The 21,839-nt window shown below is 43.5% G+C and overlaps 1 protein-coding gene across 17 annotated transcripts in view; it reads right to left on the bottom strand.

The window, feature by feature from the left end:
- Positions 1-21,839, bottom strand: part of LOC127377892 (neuron navigator 1) — an 85,232-nt gene that overhangs the window by 46,094 nt on the left and 17,299 nt on the right. For 10 of the 17 annotated variants that reach the window (XM_051426176.1, XM_051426174.1, XM_051426177.1 and 7 more), the window contains 3 exons: positions 19,336-20,196; positions 7,178-7,280; positions 5,142-5,471 (listed from right to left, as the gene is read on the bottom strand). In XM_051426176.1, coding sequence (XP_051282136.1) covers positions 5,142-5,471; positions 7,178-7,280; positions 19,336-20,196 — 1,294 coding nt within the window. Of the gene's footprint in view, positions 1-5,141; positions 5,472-7,177; positions 7,281-19,335; positions 20,197-20,423; positions 20,659-21,839 lie in introns of those variants that run through there. The other 7 variants (XM_051426183.1, XM_051426191.1, XM_051426186.1 and 4 more) reach the window with 5 other exon arrangements.

The following is a 21,839-nucleotide window of genomic DNA, read 5'->3' as shown; positions in this document are numbered from 1 at the left end:
TACCACTGTTTTATGTCCCAAAATCCTCAAATCAGTCTTAAAAGTCACTCCAGAGTCAGATTCTTTTGTTAGAGGACAGATTTCACCATCAACCTCTTTAATTCATTCTGGTGTTAACAATGCTTTGATAGCAGCAAATATAAACACACACTAAATCATTGAATCACCTGTGCGTCAGATTACATTTGCTATATGTGTGTCTTAGTGTTAGCTCACAGTCAAAATGGCAAAAATAGTCATTTCTCTTCTTTTCCCCCAACATATTTCATCACAGCCCATTTTGATCTCAGCCCATGTTGTGACTAGCGTCTAGTGCTGTTCTTTTGGGAGGGGGTCTGTAACTGGACCGCAGTATGAGTCATAGTGTAAAGATCTGGCTCTCAGAAAGAGGGAAGCCCTGGGTGTGTCCACTGAGGATCACATCAGGAGGAGGTGTATGTGTATGTGTATGTGTGTGAGAAAGAGAGGGGGAGAGAAAGAGAGAGTGAGTGAGCGGATCCGTCACCTGTAACGTAAACCAGGTCCAGATGTGGGGAGAGGAATTCATTAATCAGACGTGTCAGGCTGCATTAGGGTTCTGTGTGTGCATGTGAGGTTCTAGTTTTTGGCCAGTAGATGGGGTCAGAGTACAGCAGGATCGAGACTGACCTGAGGGAAATAACATTAGTCTCCACACACGCATGAGTGTGGTTTTCAGTAAGCACTCTGTCCCAATGGAGATAAGGTTTAAAGGTAACGACAAGGTCTAGGGGTTGAACATAATTAGAGTCCTTTAAACCATCGATATGGTCAGATAGCCATCAAATAAGAGCCAAATAATGACCTCCAGTTTTTGAATAACATCAAACATGCAGTGGCAGGCATGAGGCTAAAGTGACTCCTGATGACAGCAAAGCTTATTATGGTCATCTCTTGTGTTCAAAACAGATTACTTCTCTATTAAAATGTTCCTCTTCTTGTTTCAGTTCCCTGTACTCTGCAGGATTACTATTAAGAGCAACCAGCTCACTTCTGCTTTTCTGGAAAGCAGACAGCACAAACTCAAAACACTTAAACCAGCAGACTGAAAAGCTTCAGGGAACTTAGTGTGTGTCTGTGCGTGTGTAGGACCTGCTCCAAACAAATGTTTTCATAATTCAGATATTTAGTGCAGTGAACCAGCTTGTCTCACAGCGTAACCATGGAGACTGTGCGTTTACTAATGGGAGGTCGCTGAGGATGGGAGCCTCTTCATCCAGAAATAAAAGCGTCTGGGCCCAGCAGGGCAGAAAACAAGCTGCAAGCTCATCCAATCGTTGACACGTGTGTATGTCTATGTTGAGCCCATTATCACCACTCAAGCGACAACAACGGAAGTCGATACAGACTATCAATCCTAGTTCTCTGGCTCAGACAGCTACTGTATGTAGATTAACGTTATACTTTGTATAGGTTTTTCATAAAAGCACACACACACACACACACACACACACACACACACACACACACACACACACACACATAGTTATTAATCTCCCTTTCTGAGCACTATATATATATATATGTTTATGTGTTGATCTCAAGAGAAACAAGCTAATGACAAAGCATAGCATTTACCCTGTTGGGCTTTTGTCTCTAGAGCTCTTCTCTAGACAGCAGATTTCTCACTTGTCTCTATTATGAAAATGGGACTTTTGTGTCAATCACAGGCATCCAATCTTTTGGGAATGGGAGGAATGTGGAGGCTGTGAGAAAGATGAGGTGATACAGTTGCTATTCCTACTGGTTACACACAGCGGCTGTTAATGGTTAAATCCTGTCCTCATTCAGATTGGGGTTATAATGTACATGTCCACTAGGAAGTAGTGTCACATTTAGCAAAGCACAATGTAAAGAAAATGTAGAAGAAATCAGGAAACCGAAATCAGTTTTACCACAGTGACAAATAAACCACTACAGGTGTGTGAAAGAATTTGGATTCATCAATGATTCATCTAAGATGGCTAACAAGCTGAAGTGCCTTGAAGAGGAATTCATTTTCTTATGGTCTGCTAACAGATTGTTTGTGGCAGTACTATGCTGACATGTACGCTCAAACCAAAAGAAAAAACTGAGAAAACCTCTCAACAGGACGTTGGATCAACCAATCAGCTTTGTTAATGCACAGGTCTGCACTAATCTCAATGACGTTTACGTAGTGCAGATTTGAGTCCTAACCTCTAAAACTGTCACAGTTTCCAAAGTTTCAACCTACATTGGACCACATTTCATTACTGTTAATTCACACACACACACACACACACACACACTCAAGGGAATGACCACCTCATCATCCCCCCTTCCTGCTGTTTCCCGGTGAGAATGACGTGTGAGAGTGAGAGTGCGGTGGGGGATACTGGGAGGGGTCTGGTTCCAGATTTAAGTGGTACTCATCAGACGAGAAGAGGCCCCGGCTAGAAAAGGACAGGAAACAGATAGTTCTGTGTGTGTGTGTGTGTGTGTGTGTGTGTGTGTGTGTGTGTGTGTGTGTCAGACAGGTCATGGTACCGTCACAGTAAACTTAACTTTGTATGTGAATGTGACTCATACCTATACAGTATAACTCAAGTGAGTCACAGTAAGACCCACGATGAGTCAGATCATGCTCACCCATATTTGTTTATGGCCATACTCTAATATTTCAAGACTCTGTTTTCTCACAATTTAACAGAACAAAGAGATGAAGACTACATCACCCAAACAAAGAACATGTGTGTTTGTGATGCATAATGCATGTGGGGAAATCCAATGTATTATATATGCTGGGATGAGATATGGTAGTGTACTGTGACCTCTGTATGACAGGGGTACTGCCTCTATGTTTAATGGATGAGTATGTGTAATAAATTATGAGGGAGAGTAATTCAGCATGGGGCTACTTGATGGGCGGATAGCAGCGAGGAAAGGGGGAACAGCAGAACTAGTATGCCCTCTAGTGGTAAAAACAGTCTGAAGCTACAGCAGGAACCACACCACAGCCTACAGACACAAAATGACCATATAAATGATCCAGTGGATGCCAAAATGAGAAGTTGATCAGTCGAGCAACAGAAAAATTTAAAAAATGAATATACATAGTTTGACATGTATCACTCTAAAATGCCAAACATTCACTAGTTCTAAGAATCTGAGGATTTGCTATTTGCTATAAATATTATAATATTGAACAGATTAGTCAATTATGAAAATAATCATTAGCTGCAGCCATAGAATCAACTTCTCTCTAACACGATCTCAACAAAAACTGAACATTTTCTGAAGGGCAATTGTTTTGGATTACATTAGATTATTTACATGTTACAATATTCCACTTTGCCCGAACCCTTGCCTAGTGTATCTTCAAAGATAATTGATCTAAAGATTGAGACATCATGATACAACATTAACTATAAAATCTTAATGAACTCAGTCACCATTTGAAAACAGCTGCATTATCCTCTTTTTCTTTGTCCGTCTGTTTGCCTGTCTGTCTATCATCTCTCTTTCTCAATCGTTTTCCTTTGGCCTGCCAACAAATGTTGCCTTTTGTTTTGCTTCCTCACACAAAGCACAACATAAACCTGTACAACCACTAATTGTAGGCCATCACCAGATACACAATAACACTACAGGGACCTGAACTGTGTTGCAACTGATTTCCTGGTGACTTGGGGTGCATTTTTGTGGTTACCATGGAGATGTCAAGCTGTGGCCAGCAGAGGAATTTTTTAAGTTTGGTTGGATGAGCTCTGCAGCACACACACGCTGCCAGAATCCTAGTTTACAATGAAATATTGTGTTTTTCTTCACTGAGCTAAGAGTTGGTCGGTGAAACATGATGCTGTGTGAGCAAATGAGTTAAAATTGTTGTGTCATAACTCTTCATATTGGGTCAAGGGCTGCAAATTCTCCAAAACTAACCAAGGAAGTCCAGGGAACACAACATAGGTCATTCTTCACTAGACTTAATTTCTTCTATTTGTGCACTGATGTAATGTAATTCTCTTGGATTAGTCATCAGGTCATAAGGCAATGTGTTGTCTTACTGAGACAGACTGATGGAGACTCAGGGAGCTAAAACTCTTATGAGATGTCCCTCCCTGATTCAACTGTCAAACAAAAACAATGTTCCCAAAAGCACAATACACAATCTTTTTGAGTCACTATGTTATTGTCATCAATAACGCCCAGACAGACACACACATTTACATTAACATGATTAGGATAATTCCTCCTAGTCCATTTTAAAGTAAATAACAAGTTACGGTTAGAGACCCTTTTCGTGTGAATTTCACGGTCTTTGCTGCAGCCACAGCCTCGTGGAGACCTCGTGGTGTATGTGTGAGATGTGACAAACAATACCACAGAAGATGTTCCAATTATAGGAGAAAACAAAGTTTCAAAGGCTTACACCACCTGGGTAACAACCACTACACAACACAACAAACATGCTGATGAATATTTCTGATAAACAAATGCAAAAAGACTCACATATTGTTTTCCGATGTGATCTCAACATTAAATCTTTTGATCCACGGAATCCATGGCTACTTTAAAACAAGCCTCATTCTGACCTTGACAGCTCTGGCTGATCCCACATTGGCTAGGCAGAATGAGTTACCAGTTTTCCAAAGACATGCATTCTAGCTCTGCCAGGGGGCTCTGGTGAGCCAACGCTGCGAGGGGTCCTCCACATGGAAGCCTGTTGGCAAAGCTGGCGGCCTTGCAGCTGAATTTGACAGGATGATCTCTGCAAGGGGGCTTGATGATTGTGACATCATCCCGGACTCTGCCAGAGGGCTGTTTTTCTGACTATGGTAGAGCCAGCTGCACCAGGGGGGGCTACAGCTGCCAGTGTCAAGGCAGACTCTATGAGGGGGCTTGTGATGCATTATAGAGGGGCTGATCAAGGCTTTGTTGTACTGGTAAACCAAACTAAAGGCCTGACTGCAGCTGTGGGGTTGTAACAGTTGGCAGGTGGCAGGATTCATCTCGCAAGCAATGTTAAGCTCATTGATGAGACACACAAGTACACAAGTGTCCTGGTTCCTGCAGCGTGGTGAGGTTATAAAATATTCTTTATGCTGCTCAGGTTAATGAAGCAACGGTGAAAACATTTTCAAATAAAAAAGAGCACAACTTACCCATTCCCAAGATCATCAATATCATCATCATCTTCATCATCGTCCTCGTTCGGGCTTTTCCCGCCGAGGTCGTTGTTGCTGAGGTAATCTCCCTTCAGAAGGGATGGATCCGAGTCGTCCAGTGCTTCGATGAGGTGGATACGAGAGGTGTGGTTGATCCGGATGGGAACGTCTGACTGGGTGTTACCTGTGGACGGAGCTTCACCAGCCTGCAGACGGGGGCTGGCTTGACCCTGACGCCATGACAACGGAGAGGAGCGATTTGATAGACTGGAAATTGAGAACGCAGCAGCTTCATCGCTGTCATAGCACATGGTCCCCTCCACACAGCTATGGTATAAAAAAAACGAAATTAGTCATAGGCTTCCAAAAATAAATGTATTTACAGCAATGTACTCCTTTAAAGGGTTGAAGAGGTCAGGTACAGTTTTAGTTTTAGACAGGAAGTGAACCTCTATCTGTCATTTCCTCTTTTTTTTTTCAGAAGAGCTTAGGACCTGCTTCCTTCATCCAATCATCTTTCCTCCTCTCCCCACCCAGCATCCTCTTCTCTCAGAGGGGGTTTCAGAGTATAAAACTGTATATTTTACAAGAGCTTAGGGATTAGTTGGTTTTCAGATGTCTGTGTATGTGTGTACCTTTGTATATTTGTACCAATGCGTAAGTAATATGTGTGCATGTGTGTGTTTCCATGATATTTTCCTGTCAGAAAACATGCCTTTATGTTCCTCTGTGCTCTGCTTGAAACTGCTCAGCCCTGTCACTTTATGCCAGTGCACATTTGTGTGAGTCAACAAATATCAGCACCACTAACATCACAATATCATGCATTTCCTGTGCAAAAGCAGCACATCACTGCTTAGTGTCGGAGGTGAGAATGATGAGAATTAGCATATTAAAAGTTGCCGGCTCTCAAACTGTGTGACAGTGCATGCTTTTGCCTGCTACATTCAAATTAATCTTGTCTGCAGAATACAGAGTCATCTCCACAAAAACCATCAATGGAGACATTTTCACATGAAATGCTTAACCGCTAACATAAAACAGGCAGGAAAGAAGTGGAGAGGGGATGACAGAGAGGATGCTACCCGTCTTGTCAGGATGGGTTTACACAGGCTTTCTGCTTGTTGTGCACATAGTATAAATCAGCAAAAATATGTGTAAACAAAACAATTTGCCTGCTCACCAATCCATTTGTTTAATTCATGCAAATTTCACACTCAAAACACTCGTTTTTCACAGGGAATGTGACATCTTGTTTGCACAAGAAACGTCCACAGACAGGCTGTAGGCCTCAAAGCAGAATATGATCCTCGGGGACAGCGGGGAGTGATTCAAGGTTATTACAGTACGATAAAAGTATGAATGGCAAAGGAAATGTAGTCCAGCAGGGAACCATCTGCTGATTTGCTCTTCAAGTAGGGAGCTCCCACTGAGGGACTGAGAGAGGATGCATGGCAGGAGACCGACGGACAGGCAGACAGAGGGTAAGCTCTCAAGGACAAAACCCGAGGATGGGCTGAATGCAATCAGAATCAGTCAATGAAAGACAGGAAGGGACAGGACACACAATCGCTCACGTACACTTAATCATAGCATTATTGCAAGTTTCGTTGTGTGTCTGAATGTGAGTCGTGAGTGTGCATTGGCAGGGTCGGCTTTGAAGTAAGCTTTGAGCTAATCCTGCTTCAGTTCCGTATTAACCAACGCAGAGGGAGAGCAGAGCAGGCAGAAAATGACAGACTAATGGCTACTGGTCTATCAGGAATACTGATATTGATCTGAGAACCAACAGGCAGTTAACCACCACACCCCAACACACTGTTAGCAATGTCAATAAGACTCTGCCCATCAAACTGCTGTTTTTACTAACTATTCCTGGCTTGTTTGCCTGGTTCCTGTTTGTTTTATGCAGTGCTGTTTGTGTGTGTGTGTGTGTGTGTGTGTGTGTGTGTGTGTGTGTGTGTGTGTGTGTGCGTGCGTGTGTGCGTGCGTGCGTGCGTGCGTGCGTGCATGCGTGCGTGTGTGTGGCTGACCTGTGGTTGAGCTGCACCCCTCTCAGGCTGGTCATGGTTTCCTCCAGGTTCTGTCGAAGGTCCAGAACATTTTGCACGGTCCTCTTCCTCTGAGATTCCGGGTCTGCAGGGGTGCATACACACAGCATGCACACAAACACAAGCACACAAACAGAAAGGGATATTTTTAGAGACGAAATCCCGTGTTACATAATTAGTGGATGACAAGAAATACTGCCTCCCTATGTTCAAACATTAACAAATATATATGTACTAATGCACATTGAGTTAATAATAATAATAATAATAATAAATACTCCATATACTGACCAATACTGACCAAATATGAGTTAATAAATGATGACCATGGATGTTTCTTCTATTGGCTATAGACTGATCATATACTGTAATATTCATTCCCCATACCCAGTGACCAAAATCTAGGATTACACCTAATCATCTAAACAAAGCCTGAACATTAATCTATAACAGGGGAACAGGCTAAAATGATGAACTAGAGAAGCTCACAAGGAAAAGACATGACAGCTGTAATAGTGGCAGTGTGCGCACAGTTTTTCCAGATGGCAGTGGAGCAAACTAAATTAAATATGATGGCAGTCAGACCGACAAAACAACAGTGGAGACCTTGAAGACTTTCTCCGTCTGCCTGGATCCCTCTCTCCCTCCTCTCCAACCACCCTCACTCAAAATAACCTGGTGCCCGCTCATTGCACTGTTCCCCTTTGCCCCCGCTCTCTCCACGGCAGAATAAACCAAAAGCCTTTTCTCATTTAAACCCACCAGGGGACACATTGGCATTTGTCTCACCCCTTCCTAATATGCTGTAATCTGCTCAGATTGGGCCACGTAGTTTCATGCTGGGCCATCCAGCCAACTGCTGTTTAATATGTGTGTGTGTGTGTGTGTGTGTGTGTGTGTGTGTGAGTGTCCCTGTTCAGACAACTCCTCCAGGGGGTTGAAAGCCTGGATGCAATCAAAGAAAACCACTTAGTGAAATGGACACCCATGCAAAACATGTCATTCTGAGAGCTTGATATGGTGGTCCTGCTCGCACTGTTGTTGCTACTATTATAGAATATTTTGGGCTTCAAGCTCATACCTAGTCAGGGGTCAGACCTACAGTATGACTGAGAACCAGGAAAGATTTACACACATATAATCCATCAAATATAGTCTCAGATAGACAGTAAACTAATCAGGACACCTAAATTGCATCACATGACCTTGACCCTTGTGTTCTCTCCTACCCTCTGATGTGTATTTGTGCGCGATGGAGGAAGCTGATAAAAGTGGTAAGATATGGGACAGTCTGTTAACCCCTGAGGTTCAGTTCAATAGACCATTATAACTGGCCAGCTGACTCCCAAATGAGTACAGCAAGAAATTTACTATGACCGAGGGACAACCACGACAGTTACAAAATCATTCTTATAAAAATACATTATATCTAGGGTTTATCATTTTGAAGTTTTACCAGATTTTGTCAAAAGCGAACTTACATTGCTAATTTCCACCTGTATTTTCCACATGTTAAAAATGTACTAAAAAATTGCACGACAGAATTTACAGGAAACCGTAAACAGAGTATAGCTGCTTCAGTCCACCAAAAACTGAAATAACTCAACAACTACCAAATGTCTTGTTGTGAAATGTTGTACAAACCTTCATGTTCCAATGAATCCGATTGACTTTGGTTATTTCCTAATTTTTTTTCTAGTGCTACCCTGAAGAAGAGTGAAATGTGAATTTTGGTATGAAAATTGGTTAACACATTCATGTTCCCCTACAATGAATTGTTTTTTCCCTATGACCAAACGCCAACATTCCCAACAGCCTCAGCTGTGCTTTGTGTTTTGTTGTTATTGTTGATCTAAATTTTAGCATGCTAACAAAACTGGTGAAACTAGTAAACGTTATAATATTCAAAATAAATACTGAACCCGCATATTCTATATACTGAAGAAATCTACTACACATATGACCCTGACCCCCCCCAGCTCACAACCACCCCTCCCATAAATCCGTCCAGCTGGCTAGTGACGAGGTGAAGAGGGAGACGCCATTCTAATGAGTGAGGAGGGCAAATCATGAGCTGCCAGAGGTGTCAATCTTAACAACAGCTGCAGACTAAACACTATGCTCACGTTCACACATATGTATATGCACAGTGGGTCTACTCATATGCACAAACTCAGCAACACACTGAGAACCACCAGACCCAATTTATAAAGCTGGATTGATTTCTCCTAAAGAGAAGGCCACATAGACAATTGATTAGGTAGCCCTGGGGACAGGCAGCTCAGTGGAGAGATGATGAAATCATTGTGATCCAACCTTCTGCCGCTCACACTCACACACATTCATACACAGTGCAAATGTTTCATAATAAGAAATATATACAAAAATAGAACTACTTTGTTTTGCTGGAGGTGCTCACATGAAAGGTAGTGATGCACAGTATGGAGTTACTGAAGAGAGCTACTTTTCAGCTTTAAAATGTTATATTTTTGTAAACTACTCATACAAAGGTTTAGCGGGAACAAAGAACCCCTAAAAAATGCAAACACAGACAAAGTCTGACACACACTTGGGCACACACACACACATACAGGCTTTAATTGGCCGATTTTAATTACCCTAAACGTGAGCTTTGTTTAACATCGGCGTCAAATTGATTAGATACGGTCTGTGTGATTGTGTATGTGCCTGTGTGTATATGTGTGTGCGTGAGTACAAGTCTGAAAAAGACTTCCTGTCCCGCCTCTGCCCTGGCCCTGGTGGTCCCAGCTGGCAGGGGGGTGTGTTGGTGGTGGTCGGGGGAATTAGGGATGCAAATATCCCTGTCAGCCTTGGCAGCTCCCCAGGGGTGCAGATGAATTATACTGATTTGGTTTAAACTGAGCGTGTGGTGTGTGTGTAGAAGTGCATGTGTGCGTGTACGGGTTGGGATGGTGGGCTCCACCTGCCTCTTCTCAATATACACTCCAGCTCTGAAGAGGCTGTGAAACCAGTTGAGGAGCCTTTCATAATGGCCCACTCAGACTCTTGAAATGAGAGTCAGCAAGTGAGAGTAAGAGTGTTATTCTAAGTGCACAAAGTTAGAGGTGTAAAGGATAAAAGAAAGAGGCATTTTATTTTGGCATATTCAGCCTACTACACCACAACAAGAGTACAGATGGCAAGACACCATAAATGTAGAGAAGCACTGCCTTTTTCTTTCTTATTGTGTGTGTGGTCAGGTCACAAGACGGCCTTTGAATTAGCAGCATCATTACGAAGCTTGTTTAATAATCCTCAAGACAGCAAAGCTTAGGCAGATGTTCACATGGTGCTCAAGACGGACTGTCAAATGCAGGACGTTAATCTAGAAATACTTTAAAAATGACTTAGAATTGTGTTTTGGGAAAGCATTTTGCTGCCTAATAATAATAATAATAAAAACTATTTTCAACTAAAGATTAATACACCTTTGTGCGTGAGTGAGTATTTTCAGGAGGCGGTGTATGTAGGATGACTAAAAAAACTACAGTACCTGTGTTTATCCACAAAGGAACATGTCACCCAGTGCAACAGTGTGACTCATTTGTTTTTAATAGTCTTTGGACAACAACAGACATCTGTGGCACAGAGAAATAAGCTATATCAGGCCTTAGCTACATAGGCAATATTTGTTTGTGGGAGAATTTCATTTCTGATTTTTGTCTTTTGATGGAATTTGTTGACAGTAAGAAACACATAAAATATTGCCAGCCTTGTCCCTTAAAAGTAGAGGAAGAGTACGCTTGGTGATGTGGATGTCTGAGTGAAACTGCTGTCCACTTGGTTTCCTCTCTTGGGTCACTTGACTCTCCTCTCCATTAGAAAGAAAAAAAAAAACTCCCCAAAGACACACTAATGGCTCTGTTCTTGCAGGAGTAGTCCGCCATTATGTGCATACGGGTGTGTATGTGTTTGTGCATCCTTCTCTGACAATGTGTTTTCTGTGTACTGACTGTTAATGTGTGTTAGTTCATCTGCCGTGTGTCTTTCAGTTTTGCAGAATATGAATGAAAGTCTGAGTAATGGCTCCTGTTTCTATTCTTTCCTTCCTTCCCTCCGGACTTCATTTGTCCCTTTCCTGTCCACGTGTGTGCACATACGTTAGTGTCACTGTAACAGTCCTCGGGCTGCAGTACGCTTATCACATGATAGATGTATGTGGTTGAGCATCACTGCTACTACATTACAAAATGTCTGGACCTCCAGCCATGCGTGTAAGTCTTTAAAATAGTCATACACTTCCAAAGTGGCGGTTTGTCCACAACAAAGACAATTATTACAGCATTCCTGACATCCAACAATCACACAAACAGGATGCTAGTAAAACCTTTGTGGTTTTTGCTATTGTTTTTGCGTCCTGCTTTTTTGAGAATGTTTCTTCGGGCCATGGCGGCAAAAAATGGAAAGGTGAGACAAAAGTAGGGCATGTGATAACAGAGACACACACACAATGTGTATATGAGACTGCTAGGCTACTAGTTCTTTATTTTGTATTTTGTTTGACATGGCCATTGGGAAGAATATTCCTCGTCTTCTCCCCTTTTATTTTTCTGCCCTCTGTCTTCACTCAACCTAGCATCATAGCCCTCTGCTGACCTTAGACAGTTTGCAAAACAGGAAGCATTACAACATACAGCCATTCCTGCACATCTGGACGGGGCCGACAAACACACGCTAATACACCCAAATGTGCATCCATGCACTTGCACACACACACGCATGCAGTTCATCCGCTTCACCGGGATGTCGCAACAGGATATTAGAGCCCTTGAAGATCATATCTGATATGGGACATGAATGGTTAATGAGCCTATCAGAGCACAATATTGCATCTGTGCCACAGCAATCTTACCATGACAAAAAGATTAGTGTGTCAATGCTCATGTGTGGGAAAAGAGAAGATATTGAGAGATAGTGGTGGTTTGGGGCAGCTGACTGTGTAAAAAATCCATTTAAAATTGGGAACCCTTATGTAAGAGTAGATTCCATTACAGAGACAGAGAGGATGAGCAACACAGTGAAACACAGTTGCAGACATGTGGACCGACAGATGGGAATATTCCAAATAGATCCTGAATCATCTGCACAGTATTTAGTACAGAGTTACAAACCTTCAAACTTCTCTCTCTTATCCTCTCAGCCCAGATCTCCACAACCCAAAATGTGCCTCTGGACGTTGACCAAAGCACACACATAAACACGCTGGCCATATCTCCTTAACCACAGACCTATCTGCTTAGAGGCGAGGACGAGGAAGCTTTAAGCGACTTGAGAGATAAGTTTACTTTCTCCGAAAAGAAGGTCGAGAGCTCACCGAGGTAACACCAAAAGAACATCTCACCTCTAGCCCTCCCGATTAGGCTCAGAAACCCAAAGAGGAATGAGGGTGCGCATGTGTGTATTCCTCTATGCCAAGCTGCATGGAGGAGATTAAACGTGAGTGAAGTGCTTTGAGAATAAAGAGGTAAAGAGAGGCACAATCTGAAACACACATACACCACACAGAAACACACACAGTATATAGATGTAGGGACAAAAAAACCTGGAAGGAAAACACAATCAACCCGCTTGATGGATGTGTGTGTGCCATCGTAAAACGTCAAGTGTCTATAGCTTTCAGGAGTATCTCGGGTGCTTCCTATGTATGCTTGAAATCTTTCAGCTCAAATCTAAATCAGAAGCAGTCTAAATACTGACTGAGCCACACACACACACACACACACACACACACACACACACAGACACATAGTGAATAAACCCAGCAGTGAGCCAAGGCAGACCATAATGTGTGGCAATGTTTGGGTGTATTTTTGTTCAAGAGAGTTGTTTCCTGTGGAACTGTATTTTACGATGTGCTTAAACCCAGCTGCAGCTCCGCTCTCTCACATGTCAGGCAGACAGTCTGGGCTCTGTGTGTGCAGTGCCTGCCCTGTTAATAAGGTGATGGGAAGGTGGAACTGATGACAGCAAGTAAACAAGCATCTCCAGTAAAACTTTACAAAATGCATTGTTTTCTTGACAAAGTGATTTAAGTATATTGTCAAAAAAAAAGATGAAGCCCAAGGAAATGACTTCAAATGTTTTGCTCTCTCTGATCAACAGTCCACCACTCAACGATATTCAGTTTACTATCATTAAAGACTAAAGAAAACCAGAAAATATTCACATTTAACAAACCGGAACAGGAAAATGTGGGCAATCTTTCTTAAAATCAATCTATCAAAAATAGCAGTAGAAGTCTTGCTGATGGATCAATCGATTAATCAACTAATCGTTGCAGCTCTAGTTGACATGACAATCTTCTATCACAGCAAATTTAATTTCATACTGTGGATATGTATCAAGATATTGTACAATTTCTGGAAAGCCAACTGAGAAGCTGATAGGAATAAAATAAGCTGTAAAATAACCCTGGTAAATACATGACATGTCAAAGTACTTCATCACTGACACAGAAACTCCAAATCTATTGTCACAAAGCCAAGGCGGCCTCATTAAACCAGAGATATTGAGAGGATAGCTACCTGGGAGTATTGCCCAACCCTAACTGTATGTTTGCATTTTGGTTTATGTGCATGCGGCAGTGTTTGTTTACAAAACATCTGCAGGTTTGATAGGATTTCACTCTACCACTCAGTTTTGTTTTTTAGCTACAGAACTGCAGCTGGACTGTGCAAAATTCAGTTTATAACTCAAACCTGACAACTTCCTTTAGTAGGTTTTTGAAATCTAATAGGAGAGTAAGCATGATCAAAATGTTATGCCTCTAGACATTTCACTTAATGTGACTTATAATTGGGTGATAAAAACCTTAATACAAAAACATATGTAACCATTAAATAGGTGATAGGCCCACGCCACTGACTTGTGACCAAGTCCACACAAATAGGATCAGCAGAGGTGTTGTGAAAGGTAACAATGCTGTCCTAAGACTCAGATGTATGTGTGTGTGCGACTAATTCTGTTTTCTTATAGCAGCTACAACATGCAGATAGCTAACTCACTAACAAGGCGCTTGTATCCGAGACTTTTCATAAGAGGAAAGCACAAATAGAACCGAAACGATGAATACTAAACATTCCTCATCACAAGGCGGCCTACATAACCCTGCTGTCTTTATCTCCCTCTTTCTCTCTCTCACACACAAGAAGTATTAAGTATATCATATCTATCACTATCAGATTAGAGACTGCATTTTGCTTTATGAGTAAACAGTGCATACGCATGGTTTCTGTTATTGCCTGGTAAGATCAGTAAGAAAAATATGAAAATGAAAACAGAAATAAAAGAACAGTGGGACTGAAACGCTTACAGACCCTCTCTTAAATGTAGAATGGTCATGGTCTGTAATCATTTCTACACCCATCTTGTCTATTTCATCTTGACATTTAAGCCAAGCACTTGCATGGATGTTTTACCCAGTAGCAATTTAAAGGTAATTTTCTTGTGACACTCATTGTAGGAAAGCTGAGCGCTCCAGTGACATCAGTAAGCACTAAAATCTTTCAGACTTGAATACAAACTTGCTTGTTTTTTTAGTGATAAGCAGTGTGCGTGTGTGTGTGTGTGTGTGTGTGTGTGTGTATGTTGTGTAAGAGCTGATGAGACAAAAACACAGAGAGTACTAATATGATTTAGGAGGAAGATGGCAGGAAGCAGGCAGCACTAATGCAATGGCTCCTGCATTAAGTCTTTAGAGACTGACCACAAAGCATTGTAAACGCACACATGTATATATACACACACACACACACACACACACACACACACACACACGCAGGCGCGCACACACAACACAGGAGGAAAAAATGCATAATCATATATGCATCCATATGAATGAATACTCCTATTTCTATCTATGAATACTACTGGTGACAAAATCCCTGTCACAATAAAAAGATGTCCTCTGTCTTCCTCTTGAAACACTTGTACCAGAAATATCCTCTCTGCTGTCTGACTGGTGACAGAACACTGCTACCCGTCAACTCACATCAGAGTTGAAAGAGAGGAAGAGGAAGAGAGGAAGAGAGGGAGAGAATGAGAGTGATGCTTTATTCCTCACTTTCCTTGGGCATTTGTGTTTATTCGGCTTGTCACTACCTCCTCTACAGGAGGACGACTGCCCTAAATCCCTCAGTCAGCGAAGCCGGGGGTGGAACCAGCCACACTGGCCGCACCTGCATCACATTAGAGACTCAGCACTGCGATCACAATGAAGGGACTGAGTATGAAAAATACCCTGTCACGGGCAAAAAGATGAATACAGGAGGGGATATAGACAGGAGAGGATATCAGTGACTGAATGTTGCACACATTGACTGTGTGTGTGTGAGCGTGTGCAAGCTTTGGGCATTTAAAGCTACGCTGCTTTGTTGTTATTTCCTGCAGAGCTGTTAAGTTTATGTGTGTGTGTGTGTGTGTGTGTGTGTGTGTGTGTGTGTGTGTGTGTGTGTGTGTGTGTGTGTGTGTGTGTGTGTGTGTGTGTGTGTGTGTTTGCCTGTGTCTTCCTTTTTAGCCTTTGTCAATTTCTCTGTAGGGTTTATTGTTCCACAGACAGCTGACGAGGATGCAAGAGTAACCATCAACCACACAAACATGCCCACACACACCATACACTGTCACACTAAAATAACAAGCACGTTGGTAGTCGAGGCTGCTTTTATGAGCATTCGTGTGTCACTGAGTTGCATTTTGTTCTCTTCCACTGAGCCTTCTCCAATCTTTCAACCTAAATCTATTTTCTCTATCTGATCCTTCATAAAGTAAAATTCCCCCAAATACCTAAATCTCCATCGAAACAGATGTCCTTTGGGCTTTAATCTGTAATTCATTTTAGTCTTGATGGCTGGCCTTTTCCAGGGTGATAGATCTGTGATTAGTGGAATGGAGGCTGAATCTTCTCATTATCTTTATGCAAGGCCTAATCCAAATGCTTGCTGGTGTCTTTAGACAGGATCCTCTCTAAACCAAGCCTGCCCCATGCTGGGAAAGGCCACTGCTTTAGGGAGCTTACCCTCTCACATACACCTCATTATGGGTGCTGGATGGGACCGTGAGGTGTCATTAGTGGCACACATCTGAGGTGCTCAGTGCTTTAGATTACCCTGGAAGCTTATCCAGTATATACTTTACAAAGTGCCATTCAGGTCGACTCATTTTATAGGCAGAATTTACAGAGTTTATCATTCTCTGCCTCTATGTCTAAGCTTGATGCTGATACTGTTAACAAGATATCTTCTACCGTTGAGAGAATTACCGCCGCAAGTCCAGAACTGCTGCCCATGGACACAAGTCAAGTAATTCTCTAAATCCAATTAACAAAGAGCTCTTCATCACTCAGTGGTAAAACATGTATGTGCGATTAAAGAAAAACAGATTATACTGACACTAATCCTAAATCACCTCGCAAGATTAACGTATACGTCTAACCTTGAAATTTCCTGGATTGCTTTTTTCTTTTTCGTTTCTTCATTGAGTGTGTGTGTGTGTGTGTGTGTGTGTGTGTGTGTGTGGGAGCACAGTTATCCCTATTAAGCGCATAGTTGATGTTCCTGGGTTATACATCCCGATTAGACCTCATTGGCATTCTTCATTATCTTTGCCTACTACTGTAGGCTAATCTCAAAAGGACAGTGTCACAGTGCATGCTGGTAGCTGCCACATAACATGACATGTTCAAGACACAGGCACGTACTGTATTTTTACTCCCTGTAGCTAACAGAGCTAACAGCTAACATGTAGCTTCCGTAACAGGTTATGACCGGGTTAGGTCGATTTATCATGATATGATACTAATGACACATAGTTTTCATGTATGTAGGAAGCAGATGAGAAGTTGGGACTGTATATGGGAAGGGGAGGAGTGGATCACTGGGAATGATCCATTGAACATCCATAATCTATCTTCCTATGACAGAGCACATGGAGCAGAAACCAATTAGCTGCACGTCCCATCGGAAATGGAGAAGCAGATACGATAAAAGATGAGCCCACAGCCGCAAGCTACAGGGCAAGTTACAATTAACCTCTCCCTGACACACACACACACACACACACACACACACGTATGAGTCTACTTAGACAACTATTACACTACTACACACACCTGCTGTGGTTTTTATGACAAACCTCAGGCAGGTTGTGGTAGACTCAGACTGTAATGACCCAAAGCAACACTCGGTCACTTGGGATGCCAGGTAGAAATTTAGGTCATCGGCTATTACCATTATTTTACCCCAGTGACTCTCTCTCTCTCTCCTTCTCTCTCATTTATCTCCCTATGCCCTTTTACTTCTCTCCCATAAATCTCAATTCTTACCCTGCCTGTTCCTTCCTCTACTTTCGCTGTCTGTTTTTTCCATCCTTATCTCCCTCCTCCCTACCTGACGTAGGTGTGGCCAGTAACATTACAACAAGCCCTGAAACAAGGAACAAGGTCAAACACAGATACACACCACACGCATGCACGCAAGCACGCACGCACGCACACACACACACACACACACACACACACACACACACACACACACACACACGCCACATACAGTAAACACACACAGGGCCACAGGGGCAAGGTCACACAAGCTGTGATTTGGGGCTGTGCTGTAGGAGACAAGCTGGTGAAGAGAGAAAGAGGAAATGAGGAGAGAGGAGGAAGACACAGAGAGGTTTGATGATGGACAGAAAATGATTTCCTAGCATCAAGCCAGATATAATGACCCGCTACACTATTCTCTCCCCATCTCCCTCACTCTCTGATGCTATCTGCTCCTGCCGAGAGGGAGGGATAGAAAGAGAATGAGCAATAGATAGAGAGAGAAAAACACACAGAGACAGAGTGTGTGTGTGTGTATGAATGAATAATGAATGATAGGTGCAGATTTAGACCCTGGTTTGACCTATTAGTCACAAATGCAGTCATCATTCCCAAATACACCATTAGCTGAAACTTTGGATATACTATATGCCCTGGTACATTCGCCCCTGATGTGTGTGTATTCATGGGGGTAAGTGTGTTTCTGTGAATGCTAGGACGCTAACTACCTGCCCATGCCATCACCCCCTCAGATCCCCCCTCTCCTCCCACACGTTGCCCCCGGTAACAGGGGGAAGAGGCGGGGGTGGGGGGGTTGGATAGTGACCATCTGTCAGTGGCCCTCGGAGATCAATGGAGCTGGAGGGAAGAAGGGAGGGAGGGGGTGGCGGGGGTGAGGGAGTGGTGCAAGGCTAAATATGTGGCCCACTGTGACCGAAGCCTGACTCAATATGCGGCCGTTTTATTTACCGACTGAAAACACACACCCCACTAGTCCCACTCACACGGCCTTTATTAACGAATGGCTGATTTTGGTGTGAGCCAGGACTTGCTGAGGCTGCGGTGTTGACATGAAACATGAAGATTATACACAACTGCCACACATATAGATACATACAGGACTGGACTGCTTTTAATTTTAAAATATGCTCCTGTCCCAACAGGGATGTGGAGTTAGAGACAGTAACAAGGATAACTGAGAGATATGTTGAGATAAGCAGGAGGGAGGCGTTTGATGAATTAATATATATATAGCTCACTGTGGCAGTGGGTCAGATGAGACCAGGACAAAACACTCCCGTGCTAGCTAATGAATCAACAACAAAACAATGTCAGCCCTCAGGAAGTGCTTACTTCAGCTGCTTCGTGGGGGCACACAGTGCTTGTATACATTCACACAAAGAGACCAACTGTATGTATCCACACAGATACATACGAAATAAATCAATTTTACACGTATATACAAAGCATATTTGACTGCTACAGTGATGTAAACAGGGGGAATTTTTGCCAGCGCTCACCACGGTATAGTGAAAAACACTTAGAAAAACACACTGACATTATGCTCTGCTGCAATAGGGACTGAACTCATTTAAAATTCACTGTTGATGCTGGAGCTACAGCCAGAGCTGGAGGGAACGGATTGGGTGTGGAGAGCAGAGGAGAGGAGAGGAGAGGAGAGGATTTTTACGCTATTCAATGCCATCTGAATCAATGAGTAACTGTTGTCAACTTGCTGACACAATTGTAGCCTGTCCTAAGTGTTGTAGGTGCTTGCCAAATAGGGATAAAATACCAGACTTACCAAGCATTTGGCTGAAGAGCAGCTGCTCCAGGTCTCCCAGAACGGTCACCACTAATTCTGGGTCCACCTTGAGAAAGCCCTTATCATCTTCTCCCTCTTGCCCCTTCCTCTCTTTCTTCTCCTCTGTTGACAGAGCTCCAGATTTCCCCTTCTCCACCAGTTTCTTGCCATTAGTCCCAGTATTCCCAGCTCCATTGGAGTTAGCCTTAGTTGGGTGGTCTGCGGGGTCTGTGTCTGCACTCTGGCCTGCCTCAGGGGCTTTGCTGATGGGCTTGACCTCAGCATAAGGTCCCCGTGGTTTACCAGGGGCAGGGATTCGACTGGGCTTGCTCACGTTAGAAGTCACACATGGGGAGCTGAAAGGTTTGGGCTTCCCCTGGAAAAGAGACTGTTCTGACTTTGAAAGGGTCCGGGAAAGTGGTGGTTTCCCACCCCCAGCCTGAACTGTCTTAGTCTGGCCCGGCTTGTTGGTGCCAGTGCCGGGCCGGCCTGTATCATCATTCCAGCGGGGAGATTGGTAAAGGTGCAGCTTCTTCTCTGCATCCGTGAGCACACACAAGTTGCTAAGTGATCGCTGCTTGCGGAGCCTGGCTGGATTGGGGACTGGGATAGGGATAGCTCCAGATGTGGGCCGGTAGACCTTGAGCTCTGACCCAGAGGGACGTGGAGGTCCCTGGGGCAGAGTGGAGGGCTTGGCTGAGGTCTTCCTAGAGGCCATGGCCTGGGCTGAAGTTTCCTGGCAGGAGACAGCAGCAGACCTCAGGTCCAGCTCTCTGGGCTTAGCCGTCATGCTAATGTTAGCCACATTAGCCTCCAACATCCCTCCTGCAGAGAGCCAAGCAACAGCATCAGTGACACAATCTGAAATACACACAAGCAGACAGAATAAATGGAGGGAGAAAAGAGGAGAAGAAAAGGTGTAAAAACGGCAAGACTGTCTGGTCTGTCTGGTTTGTGCTCCCTCTATGCCTCTCTGTCTCCAGTGGGTCCAGACTGAGCCAGACTCCCCGCTGTGGGAGACTGTGGGTTCACCCCTCTGTTGAAAATGATGAGTGGGTTAGTAGAGTGGCAGTAGCAGTCACCCTTACCCACTGCTGGTAATCCATGGATGTGCAGATCTGTGTCCAGTGCCTAAATCCACTTCCTCACAGCGTGTCTGTGGCTCACTGCTAGAATAAATACAGCTCTGACCAGCCTCTTTCTCTGTCTCCCTCTCTGCTTCTCGCTCGCTCTGTATTCCCTCCTGCTTGCCAGGCAAGCAGCAGCCGACTGACACAGAGAAACAGTCGCAGCAGCAGCAGCAACATCCCCCTCCTCCTCTTTCTCTCCTCCCTCTACCTCTCCTCAACTCGCTGGTTTGCTCACTCTACCCCCGCTGGCTCATTCACCCTCCCTCTCCTTCTTCCTCCTCTATCCTTCCCTCCTTTCTTGTTGTCTCTCGCTCTCTCTCCTGCCACTGGCTGATTCACCCGCCAATCCTCTCTCTCTCTCTCTCTCTCTCTCTCTCTCTCTCTCTCAAACACATACCGCAGATGCTGTGTTATGCTGCACACCAGTGAGGAAAGAAAGAAAGAAAGACAGAAAAAAGAAAAGACAAAAAGAAAAACAATAGCCAAGCGAGACAGAAAAGAAAGACAGAAAGAAACAAAGAAATTTATATTGATCTCAGCTGCACGTGACTCAAATGAATCTAGATGCCAAATATTGGAGCCGGAATAAAGACCCCCTGCACGCACAAACATGCACATTCAATCACTCATAATCACATTAGCTGCTCTATTCATCCATTCACATTCAGATTTTCTTATGCGCCCTAATCACGAGAGGCCCACCCATGATTAAGCTGATTCAAATTATCTGAAAAACAGCCGTGACTGCAGGATCAGCTTAGGAGAGGAGAGCAGGACACACATTTACTAGTCCCTAATACACAATGACATAGGTCAGTCACTAATTATGCTTCAATTAGTAGCCACCATACTTCAAATGATCATCACACACACTCCACCTGTATGTTATTACCTCTCCACTCATCTCCATCACTCTTTTCTCATTTCCTCCCTTCCTTTCCTTCCTTCCTTCACACCTACAGTACATCACCCATCCCCCCTTATAGTTAATATAGAGGCACAGGCCATTAAGTTTGTAGGGTATAGATTCATCACAGTCTCATCCATATCTCAGCGTGATTAGTGGTTTAAAACTAGCACACGTGTGCATGTGTGGGTGTGTGAATGAGTGTTGGTGTCTATATTTTTGTCTATCTTCCCCTGCATGTGTGTGTGTGTGGGTTTGTCTCTACGAGTGTGTCACATTGATGAGACAGGCTCAGAAGAAGCCAAAGCTCTCATCCAGGGACTCGGTTAGCTCTGGCACGTTCGGCTACGTCATCTCATCGCTCTGGACATCCCATCTCAATCAACAGAGGACACCGGAGGAACTCAAGAGTCTTCTTCATTGTCATTATTGTTCCTTTGTTTCACTCCCACATCATCTCCATGTTT

The sequence above is a fragment of the Dicentrarchus labrax genome, unplaced genomic scaffold (assembly GCF_905237075.1).
Source record: "Dicentrarchus labrax unplaced genomic scaffold, dlabrax2021, whole genome shotgun sequence".
Taxonomy (NCBI): domain Eukaryota; kingdom Metazoa; phylum Chordata; class Actinopteri; family Moronidae; genus Dicentrarchus; species Dicentrarchus labrax.
This window is presented reverse-complemented; position numbering and strand designations above follow the sequence as displayed.